At 36.1% G+C, this 12,026-nt stretch overlaps 1 protein-coding gene across 2 annotated transcripts in view; it reads left to right on the top strand.

The window, feature by feature from the left end:
* CkIIalpha (casein kinase II subunit alpha) overlaps positions 1-12,026 on the top strand; it is a 45,567-nt gene that overhangs the window by 24,061 nt on the left and 9,480 nt on the right. For both annotated transcript variants that reach the window (XM_089105516.1, XM_089105515.1), the window contains exons 2-5: positions 4,315-4,580; positions 6,419-6,631; positions 9,436-9,630; positions 11,788-11,990. In XM_089105516.1, the coding sequence (XP_088961642.1) occupies positions 4,374-4,580; positions 6,419-6,631; positions 9,436-9,630; positions 11,788-11,990 (818 nt within the window). In that variant the 5' untranslated portion in view covers positions 4,315-4,373. The remainder of the gene's footprint in view (positions 1-4,314; positions 4,581-6,418; positions 6,632-9,435; positions 9,631-11,787; positions 11,991-12,026) is intronic.

Raw genomic sequence — 12,026 nt, 5'->3', positions numbered from 1 at the left:
TGGGAACTGGCCAAGCTTCTGCGGCAGCAGTTTTTTAAGCGTCTGTGGCTTGGAACATTACAGATAATGTAAAGTGCATGTGTTTGGACACCACATCTGTCAATTCCAGTCTAAGAAATGCTGCTTGTATCCTTCTGGAACAAAAACTTGACAAGGACATGCTTTAGTTTGCTTGTCGACATCATATCTTAGAAATAGTCTTACAAGCAGAGGTTCTTGATTGCCGTGGTCCTAGCAAAGGCCCAGAGATAACAATTTTCAACCGGTTTAAGAACACCTGGCAGTTTATTAACAGAGCAAACTTTCAGACTGTTTCATCAGATGAATGCGTGTTTACAGCTCTTTCACATGTAATCACAGATATCATAGCAATTGCTGAGATGCAGACACTAGCCTATCAACTCCGTGATCATTACCCTGAACTTTTAGACTTGGCAATCATATTCCTTGATGGCACACCATCTAAGGGAATCTTGTTCAGAGCTCCAACTGGGCTGCATCAAGCACGGTGGATGGCAGAGGCCGTCTATGTGCTAAGGATCTAGATGTTCAGAAGTCACTTCAAACTTACAAAAAGGCAAGAAAAGGCTCTTGCTGATATTTGTCAATTCACTGCGATCATCTATGTGAAAGAATGGTTTCAGGCATCGTCTGCACCATCAGCCCCTTGCATTGACCTCCAACTTCTCGAGGACATCTACAGCTACAAGAAAATATCAGAATCAATATCAAAAACTGCCATGAACAAAATAATAAGACACCTATGGTACTTATCAGAGGAATTGGTGGCCCTCGCCTTCTTTGACGACAACGTATCAAATGATACCAAACATCATATGCCTACGGCTCTGCAAACATCAGGAGAAGAGCACCCTCTGAAGAGAATAACAGTGGACCCGTTGACAGTGGGGGAGAAGAAGTGAGAAAACTTTGTCACGCAGAATACCAACAGATTTTTCAGCATTACCGGACTACCTTCATCATTCCTAACTAGAACATTGATTTATGGTCAGTTGACAAAGACTACCAGGCAGTTAAAAATATAGTGCACAGCATGAGGGTAATCAATGACACTGCCGAACGTGGTGTTGCACTGATGGATGACTATAACAAACTGCACACAGCATCTGAAGAACAGAAACAGTTCCTGTTGCTAGTTGTCAAGGAGTACCAACAGCGTTACAGTAATTGAACCAAAAAGACATTGATGAACCAGTATGAAGCCCATAGATAGATAGATAGATAGATCGTGTATTTCCAAAGCCCAAGAGCCATCTACACACAAAAATTTATGAAAAATAAAGAAATCACAACAGAACACATTACGAAACACACATTAAAATAATACATAGCAAAAAATACCTTATGGTAATTTATCGAGAAAATAAATGTAATTCCATATAATTAATAATAATTAATTGTAAAAACTTTTCCTTCTTTCTAATTCCTTCTCTATGTACGCACCAATACGAAATATTGTGGTTGGATTACTACTTTGTAAAATACCAGGAAGCAGCGAAACAATCCCATGTAAGTAATTTTCTTTTAAATCAGAGAGCACCGGGCACTTTCGGAGAAAATGGTCCAAATCTTCGTCCTCATCTTATAAAGAGGACACACATATCGACCATCAGGATGTACTATCCCCCTTCGAACACCGTTAGCCTGCTCTGGATTGGAAGGCAATTCGCCCTAAGATGAATCCATCGACATAAAATCATAGCGGGTAAATTAAATTTAAAACAAAATGTGAACGGTGTAGTTTGACAATTGAAGTGACTGGACACTATTAATATTACTGGACACTACTTCCAATCACTTATTTTCTGTTTTGTGTACAGCAACTCAACATGTTTGATATTATTTAATTAAACGGCATTATTGTGCGTTTTTTTTAATCAAAGCTTGCTTACACATTTCTAATAGTTATGGTAGGGACCTCTGAAATTGAAAATAATGCTACCATGTTTTTTTATTATTCAATTATAATCAGAATGGAATCATTTCAGACCGTGCCCCATAAAAAAAGAGTAAAACAAAATTTTCCCATTTCCTAAGGACCACCCTAATATATATATATATATATATATATATATATATATATATATATATATATATATATATATATATATATATATATCTAAATGTTTGTGTTTATACTCGTTCGCTTAGAAGTCTTTTTCTTTTTATTCTAGTTTCTTTCGTATATTTGCTTGTCTTGTATTTTGCTAAGTGTCTAATTGCTGTCTTTATTATTTTATTATTTTGTTTTGTCTTACTGCTCCGTCTTATTGCTTTTGTATGACGGGTTTCAAATAAATAAATAAATATTCCCTCTCAATCACTCGGACTATCTGTCTTGGCTTTTCCTACATTTAGCCATGTCTTGATGCCTACTGCAAAATACTTGATTTTCAATTCAAAAATCAACATAAATGATGTTATATATATATATATATATATATATATATATATATATATATATATATATATATATATATATATATATATATATATATATATATATATATATATATATATATATATATATATATACTACGATGTTATTTATATATACATATATGTATTAAAACCATACTGCCTTTCCCTGAATTACAAATAATAGTTCAATAGTGGCAAATCCTTTTATTTGAGAGTGAAACAAAATCTCTTGTTCTAGGTGTTTACCCCCCCCCCCCAGAAAATACCCTCGTGGAAAATGTGCTATGTGCATAGATATATTTAAAAGCTGACTCCCACTTTTATTCCCTCCTCTCCTCATAAAAGAGAGAATTCTTGCTTTGGTGGCCGGCGTTTACCCCCCCCCCCCCCGGAAAATACCCCCCATGGAAAATAAGGCTTTCCAATTTGAGAATTTTATTTGGGTTTTGTTTTTCATTTTCCGTATGGGGAAGGAATGTTGGCACTTGTGCGCCACTCACTCAAGTTTACCCTGTGTAAAACTCGAGAACAAACCGTTTCTTCGTTATTTTCTTCGTTACTTGAAACAAATTTGGGTTATATTTTTGTACATTAGGGGAGGGGGTAAAGTAAAGCGGGTCTGCATGCAAAATGTGTTAGGTACAATTATCCTACATATTATGAGTCAGAATTGTTTTCTTACTTCAAACTGTCCAAATATTTTACACCCACTCCCCAATGTGCAAATATAAGCCCAAATTATATATTTACCATCTACTCTATCTCTTGCCTGGGTCTTGTCTCGCGCTAAACTGAAAGAAACTAACGAAGAAAACGGTTTTTTCTCGAATTTTACACAGCGTAAACTTGAGGGAGGGGCGTATAATACACCAGTACCAAAACTCCTTCCCCCTACGTAAAAAAAAACTCAAATAAAATTTTCAAATTTGGAAAGCCTTATTTTCCACGTGAGGGGGGGGTATTTTCCGAGGGGTTTGGTATTTACCCACACCGGAAGAGGGGTGTTTCCGGGGGGGATAAACACCAGCCCTCAAAATCTCTGGATGTTTTGGTCACCTATACTGTTGACTTCATCAGCTAGTGTGAACAAAATATCCTGATATTTTGTTGCTTTTTCGCTGTAAATAAAAGGATTTGTCCCTATAGAAATGTTATTTGTACGATATATGTATATCGTCCTACTTACCCGGAATGTGGAGATTTTGTCAAGTTTCCGGTAACTCAATGTGCTTTTTATCCTTAATCTTCGGTTTTTTTCGAAAAGGTTAATCTTCCTCTATGGTAGGAGGGGGGGGCTATTTGTTATAACCCCTTTGTTTGGAGCAATATATTTGAACTAAAATGACAGGATGTGGTTTGAGTGGATGACAGCTTTCATCTTATTGCGAAAACGGTATCTTTAACTGGAAACGTTGATGTTCAAATATCGCAACATTAAAATAAAAACTTCAACTTAATTTCAGAGGAGGGGAGGGGTCGAATGAACGTCATACTCCCTTTTATTTGGTAAAATTATATTTAATTTTAAAGCTGATAAATGAGCTCTTTCTCTTCAAGTTTTTTTTTATGCAAAACATAAGCTTTCGTGTACAGAGTTCGGGTTGAGGGGAAGTAGCCCTACTCATATTCAGGATAATGATGTTAAAAACGAACATAAATAAAATAAAAGGACACTAATTATATCAGATGAAAATAACCTTGTACTAACAGAAATTATCTTGTTTATTAGGGGGGCTGCTGCTATTACAGCTTACCTAGTAATACTAGGCCGATTTTTTTTTTATATCCACACATATTTTTCAGACTATCTTATGTAAAAGACCGCACCTCTCTTTCCTGTGTAGCTATGATTGACGTCATTTTATGTTTTAGCTGACCTTGCTGCACGTCGACTTCTCCTCCAGCGTCCTCTGAGCTCATCAACTGACAGGATGCCATTGGCCAGTTCTGCTCGGGTGTATGCTGATGTAAACTCTCACAAACCCCGAGAATACTGGGACTACGAGGCACATATTGTCTCTTGGGGAGAGCAGGATGATTATCAACTTGTTAGGAAGCTTGGAAGAGGAAAATACAGCGAAGTTTTTGAAGCTATTAATATCAGAGACAATGAAAAGTGTGTAGTGAAAATTTTAAAGGTAATTAAAAAATTTTTTTTTATTATTCTCCGTTGTCTTCAGGGACGTCATCTTGCAAAATAATAGATGGGCAAGGCCTATAAAGTAACCATTTCTTGATACTCTGATACCCACCCTTCTACCCATGGGCGGTAGGCTATACATAGTTGTATACAATTAGAAGGAGAGAATATCAGACTATTTTCCTGGTTTTACATGATCTGGGTAAATAGAAAATTGCATGCATGATCATTCTCTTCTGGAAAAATAAGAGATTTCAGGTAGACTTTTGATTTTTACAGTGAGAGAAGGAGGCGATACCCAAACTCTTGTTTGTAGGGATTTTTGTTCGTTTTAAGATATATTCATTTATATTATTGCTTGTTGTATGCTATTTGCTATGATTGTTTATTTAATTTCTGTTCGTTTTGGGTTTCATTTATTCTTTAATAGTAATTTCTGATCGTTTTGAGTTTGGATTTTAACTGGTATTTGTATCTGCTGAGCTTAAGTTTAAAATGACCTTTAATTTTCTTTGAATAACTTATTTTTCGGAAAGTTTTTTTTTAATTAATATTGAGAAAAGGCGAAGGGAGAACTTGAGTAAACTATAAATTATTTTTAGTAAGTAAACTAAACTACACGTAAAGTAAAACAAAAAGTAAACACAAGGTCGAATGGATCTAAGCAGTAAAATAGTTCAGTTTGTAACGGATAGACGTAAGCACGTAGGGGGAAGGAGCCTGTATTTGTAGGCCCCTATTTTTCCTGCTCATTTGGAGAGGCATTTGGTGCCTTTTCCGAATAGAAGACCTACACTTTTGTGATTATGTAGAGTTGGGGGTGAACGCTGCAGGGTTCAGTATTACTTACCATGATAATGAAAGTAGGCGATAAGAATTTGAAAAAAATACAAACATGTGTATCCTGTTATCTTTTTAAAAACGTTTAAAATAATAAGCAAGGTATTACAAAGTTAAACATAATATTATGAAACGTATTTTTGGAAGGACCAAAATCATTCAACCACAGTTTTTATCAAAAACCATTAATTTTTATCTAAATCAGTACTGATTTTTCCGCACAATGTTTACGTTTTTACGCTCTGGAGGGGGGGGGGTGGTACTGCTGGGTTGAAGTTTCAAAGTGGATTTGCTCTTGTAAAAAATATTCTGATTCCCCTTCAACAATATTAGACTACGCACAAATACCCGACATCGCGGAAGAACTTTATCAATACCCGTCCTCAAGGCGGGGAGGGGGGGTATCCGTATACTAGGGGGTTTGAACCCTCTCCGAATTAAAAACGTAATAAAAATGACTAAAAAAAATTGTATGTTTTTTTTGAAAGTTTTTTGTATCCTCCCCCCCCCCCCCGAAAACAACCTGAATACGGCCCTGCCCGTCCTTTTAAGGTCATTTTGTGTTGATTAGCATATGAGGCTTAACTGATTAAAAGTTTATCATGGTCACAAACAACAAAAACACGAAGAACAATAGGGAATTCTTCTTGTAAGACAGTGAAGATAATTTGAATGAATATTTCGGTCCTATGTCCAAGGGCCGTCCTCACCAAGACAAAAATGTATAAAAGAAAAAAGACTCACAACAACATGCGACCAATCAAATCAAAGAGCAAAATTTTTTGAAGCAGTCCCAGCATCCTTACTTCAGCGAAGTTCAACCAGAATTCCTTATTGTTCTTCGTGTTTTTGTTGTTTGTGATGGAAAGGCAGTGTGGTATTCGTCGCTATTTTTATCATGGTCTTCGAGAGTTTTAAGCTTTTTTCGTATTTATTTTAATTTGGATGCTAAATTCTATTATTGATTTAGTATTAATTAGATTCTTTGTATTTCAGCCAGTAAAGAAGAAAAAAATTAAGCGGGAGATTAAAATTCTAGAGAACCTGACTGGTGGGACAAATATCATTTCCCTGCTAGCTGTTGTTAAGGATCCTGTTTCCAGAACGCCAGCCCTTATTTTTGAACATGTAAATAACACTGACTTCAAACAGCTTTATCAGACGCTGACAGACTATGATATCCGTTTTTACCTCTATGAGCTGCTTAAGGTAATTTTTTGCGTTTTTTTTTTTTTCATGATTCACTAGGGTCCTTATTTGCACAACATATGGTCCCTTGAGGGTTTTCGTGGGCCTCATTAGGCATTTCAATTCGATTTTAATTAGAAAAAAAGCAAAGGTCAAGGCCGTACCCAGAGGGGGGGGGGTAGGGGAGTTTGAACCCTCCCGAAAAGTTTTTTTGACTCGTAAAAACGTAACAAAAATGGATAAAAACAAATTTTGTATGCGTTTTTCGAGGTTTTTTCCTGTAACCCTTCCCCCCCCCCCCCGAAAAATCTTTGTGTAAAACCCCCTCCGAAAAAAATCCTGGGTACGGCCTTGGTAACGGTAGTTAGTAATTAGGTGCAGATTTTGCAATAATCATTAGACGCTGACAGACTGTGATATCGTATTTGAGCTGCTTAAAGTTTTTTTTATATTTATTTTTAAGTTTTTATAAGTTATGGTTTATTAGGGTCTTTAGCCCAGCTCATGATACTATGGTTATTTTTCTTGGTGCTTATTAAGTTTTTGAAAACATTTTTAATGAGAAAAAAAAACAAGGATAGTTTGTAATTAGCTGCTAATTTTTCAATTTTCACATGATTTTTCTTTTGAAATATGAGAATACTGTTTTTGAAGGTAATGGCTAAATAAATAAGTTATTTATTGTTGAATTTGGACGTGTTTTTTTGTTTTTTTAGATTTTCAGATATTGTATGATGAAATGAAGCTCCTGTGACAAATCCGTGAGTAATTAAAATAGGATTAAAAATCCTTGATTAATTAATCTGTACCTTCAGGACCCAATCGTGGGGTTCTAGGCGCTTACCCCCCTGGTGATTACCCCCCTCCCCTTCCGAGGAAAATACCCTCCCCTGGAATATACCTGCCCATGGAAGATACCCCTCCCCCCCCGTGGAAAAAAAGGCTCTCCAAGTTTGACAATTTCATTTAAGTTTTGTTTTTTTAATTTCTGTGGGGGGAAGGAACTTTGGTACTTGTGTATTGTGCGCCACTCACTCAAGTTTATGCTGTTTGAACCTCGAGAACAAACCGTTTTTTCATTAGTTTCTTCTTAACTTTAGAAATAAATTTGGGCTATAGATTTGCACTTAGGGGGGGGGGGTAAAGTATAGCGTGTCTGCATGCAAAATGTGTTTGGTACAATTATTCTGCATATTAGATTGATCGATGGATAGATAAGTGTATTCTAAAGCCACATACGGCCGTGAACATAGTAAAATAACATAAATGAAGGGCACAAATAACATAAACTTTGATCAGTGATCATCATAAAGCACTTAAATGAAACACTACATCAACCTAATAATAGTACTTAATACTTGGAAATACAGTTGTTGGAAAAAATACACTTAAAACTTGGAAAAAAACACTGAAATGAAACATTGCATTTACTTTATACTGGGATTTTTTCTTTTACGAAAAAAGAAAAAAGGATGGGGAATTTTTATCCTTTTAACTTCTCTTTCTATTAAAATTCTAAATTTGGTATATTTTTTGTTTTAATATATAATTCTCCTTTTGCCAGTTTTCCTGGAAACTATTGGTTTGGTATTCTAATTTAATAAAACGGGCCTCGTTTTTATAATACGCATGATAATAATAATAATAATTTATTTTTACATTATAGAAAATTTTTACATTATATAAAATTTATTTTTACAATATAAAAATGCACTAGAGGAGTACAAAAAAAAGAAGAAAAAAAAGAAAAAAACAAACAAAAAAGAGAATAACAAACAAACAAAAGGAAAAAAGCACGAATAATTAACGACGATACAGTGCATATGACAATGACATCATATTCGGCTTCTCGGTCTGATCTAAAATCAAGTAATAATATGATCGATTTAAAGCGCTCTTTACGCGGTATGACGGTAAGTTTTGTCCTCCGTGCTAAAAATCTGTAAAAGTTTTGGTTCACTCTTTTTGTCTTACCTTATTCGGCTCTGACGCCATGAAGTACACTGACTGCATCACGAACGCAGAAGTCTGCAAAAGGCTACAATGCACTTATACCAATAAATTCGAAGAAAGTCAAAGCCCGAGAATCAGCAGCTGCGCAGCTTGGCCATACAAAGTAAATAGAGCCAAAGTTGCTCCCAAAATAGCCCTCAAAGGATCCTCATACAGACTTAGTCCTTGAGACAGATCACGAGAAAGATGGTCGAGAACTTCATCAATCTCCTGATAGCAAAATTATCTCGAACTGCACCGAGTAGAGCGTTATAGGAAGCTGTGACCCAAAAAGGTCTAGTAGAACCAAAAAAGCCGTGACCCAAAAAGGTCTCTAGTAGAACCAAAAAAGCTGTGACCCCAAAAAGGTCTCTAGTAGAACCAAAAAAGATGTGACCCAAAAAAGGTCTCTAGTAGAACCTAAATAATCTCAACTCTCAACATCTTTAGAAATTTCTGGTTCTCTAAAATGTCTTATATCTTTTTTTGTTGCGAACAGAAATAGTTCTAAAATGGACCCTTTTGATTTCAGAAGGCCCTTTTTGATATGCCCCTGTGGTAACACTGTGGATTGATGCTCTGCTTAGCAGTAGGAGGCCCAAGGATCAAGCCCCGCTGCGGAAAGGCGGGTCACAGGCTTGCTACTTGTCCCTGCAAAAAAGAACCATCAACTGGAATGCTGATTCGACGCCCTCTGCGCCAGTATTAGCTCTGTAGGATCTTTATTTTCTTTAAATCTTTTTATATACAGAAAAAATACATTATGGTAAATGGCATCTTTTGAGTCACCGCAAATCAATTCGAAGACTAAATGGCACTCTAATATTTTTTAGGCCTTAGACTATTGTCACAGTATGGGTATTATGCATCGAGACGTTAAACCTCACAACGTTATGATTGATCATGAAAATAGGAAGCTTCGTCTAATTGATTGGGGTCTTGCCGAGTTCTACCACCAAGGCCAGGAGTACAACGTTCGAGTGGCGTCAAGGTATTTCAAAGGCCCAGAACTTCTAGTTGACTACCAGGTAAATTCATTTTAGTGTACGAAATTTTGCAGTCCTTAATAAATATTACAAGTTTTGTAAGCTTAATTTGAACGCTTCTTTTCGCTATTTTCTATCTTCATCTACCTTTGTATGCTATTGTGTTTAGAGCATTGGGGTCAATCGGACTAAGGGGGGGGTTACCACCCTAGTACCCTTCCCTAGATATTGGGAAGTACCTTTTTTAAGTACTTTCATGGAAAAATGCCTTTTTTGATATTTCCTATGAAAAAAAATGGAAAGAATAAAAATCCAACCCCCCCTTAAGTTTCTTCCTTATTGAATGCAATAGAACGCTAAAGAATTTTCTAGACTTTTTTGGTGTTTTCTTCGGAAAAATCTAAAGAAATAAAAACTGCCCTTTCCCCCAGATTTTGGCCTCTAAGACAGTCATGAAAATTGGGGATTCACACCATATCAAGGGGATGTTAGAAATCAGAATGTAAAGTGAAAACATAGGCAATAGAAAACATTATGTGCCTACCTGCTCAAGGAGGAAAGGGGGGGTCCTTCCTCGTCCCTCCTGGGATTCTGCCTAGAGTCCTCCTACTTGGAAAAATTAAAAGGGTAAGCTTGTAAGGACAGAACCAACAAACATGAACTAAAAATATGAAGGGATAAATTCCTGCTTGTGTCCATGACCAACTGAAACTGAATTAGTAATTGAATTTCGCTCTTTAATAACTTGCACTCTTCTTCTAACAGAGCATTCTTCTTCTTCTAAGAAGCATTCCAACAGTTTTGTGTATACTTTTTTTTATCCATTTGATTGTTCGTATTGTTTATTTTAAAATGTTATTCTAAGGAAGGCCTTGTGGCTTCAGTGATGGATCCAGGGGGGGAGGTGATGGATAGACAACTCCTTCGCCGAAATCCTGGATTTACCTCCTTGCGACCCTCATCCACTAGTAAAGGCATATATGCCCTTAATTAAAAGGGAAACAAAGGCTTTTGAGGGGGATGCCTCTCAAATTTGGGTTGTTTGTAGCTGTGACTGCAGTAATCCAGAAAGTATTATGTTCCATGATATAGATTTTCACCGGAAAGGGGGTTAGCTGAAAAATGCACTTAAGGTTTTTTGATGGTTTTGAGGGTTTGATGTTTTTCGATGAACTGTGTTTTATAAAAAGAGGGCGTTTTAGGGCTAAATTTTACGGCAAATAAAGTTGTACTAGTTTCTACCTGTTTGTGCAAGTTACTAAAGAGAGAAAAAATTAGACAAAGTTTATCCTAAGCTTCGGATACCAATATTTAAGAACTCGGACCATAGAAACAGAATCATAGTAATAATAAGAGCTGATTGAGTGGAAGCATGCAAGATGTTTTTAAGACCTCTTTTTATATAAATTAAAAGCTTTTTTGAAATGGGGAGCCAGTAGATCTTGACTCCTCAATTATAGCATCAAATGTTGTATGCTCTATGTCAGCACATTTTTTGCTCATTAGGCGAGCATAAATGAGCCCAATTTTTCGCTCATTTGGCAACTACAAATGAGTCCAGCTTTGTTTTTAAAGCTTTATCTATAATAAAAAAAAGTTTGTGAATTTTGATGGAAACTGCAATTAATTTTAACTTGCATGAGAGATATATCCGCGCACTATCTGCAAAATGTGAAATTTCTTCTTTTTTGTGATTTACAAAAACTTAAATTTGTTTTGACAAAATTTGTGTTAGGTTAGTAACGCAAATTCAGCTTAGCCATAGCTTGTGATTTTTTCGTGTTGTTGTTTTTTATGAGGTTGTCTTACATTCGGTATAATTTAGCGGAAAACACTTGTTTCAGACCTTTGGATTCTACATGCTTTTTAATTACATCATGAGAAATAATTATTTGTTGTCACTTTTCGGGTTCTTGTGCCCACAGGGTTGAAGGGGATTGAATCCAGCCAGGATCTCCAATGGTTTGTGGACAATCCACGGCCCATTAAAAAAATCTCTGATCCCGTCAAGATTATATTTTCAATCACCTATCATTAAATGCATACATTTCAAATAAAACTGGCGAAAGTGTCCTACAATTGTCCAATGAATCCGCTCAATATACAATATGTTCCCTCAATGTGTTTTTCGTTGTATTTTGTACCCACTCTGGGAGATCGGGGCTACGTACACCTTTGATCACACGAATCTTTTGACAGATGTATGACTACTCACTGGACATGTGGTCTTTGGGATGTATGCTTGCCTCTATGATCTTCCGCAAAGAGCCCTTCTTCCACGGTCATGATAACTATGATCAACTGGTGAGGATAGCAAAGGTGCTTGGGACAGAAGAATTATTTGAATACCTTGATAAATATCAAATTGAACTCGACCCTCGTTTTAACGACATTCTTGGAAGGTAAGTAGTAGTACCTTTCTGTGTTCTTGATTGTGA

The sequence above is a fragment of the Artemia sp. Qi Xiang Cuo genome, chromosome 19 (assembly GCF_049724085.1).
Source record: "Artemia sp. Qi Xiang Cuo chromosome 19, ASM4972408v1, whole genome shotgun sequence".
In the NCBI taxonomy this organism is placed as follows: Eukaryota; Metazoa; Arthropoda; class Branchiopoda; order Anostraca; family Artemiidae; genus Artemia; species Artemia sp. Qi Xiang Cuo.
The sequence above is the reverse complement of the archived record's forward strand: the minus strand, read 5'-3'. Positions and strand labels throughout refer to the sequence as shown.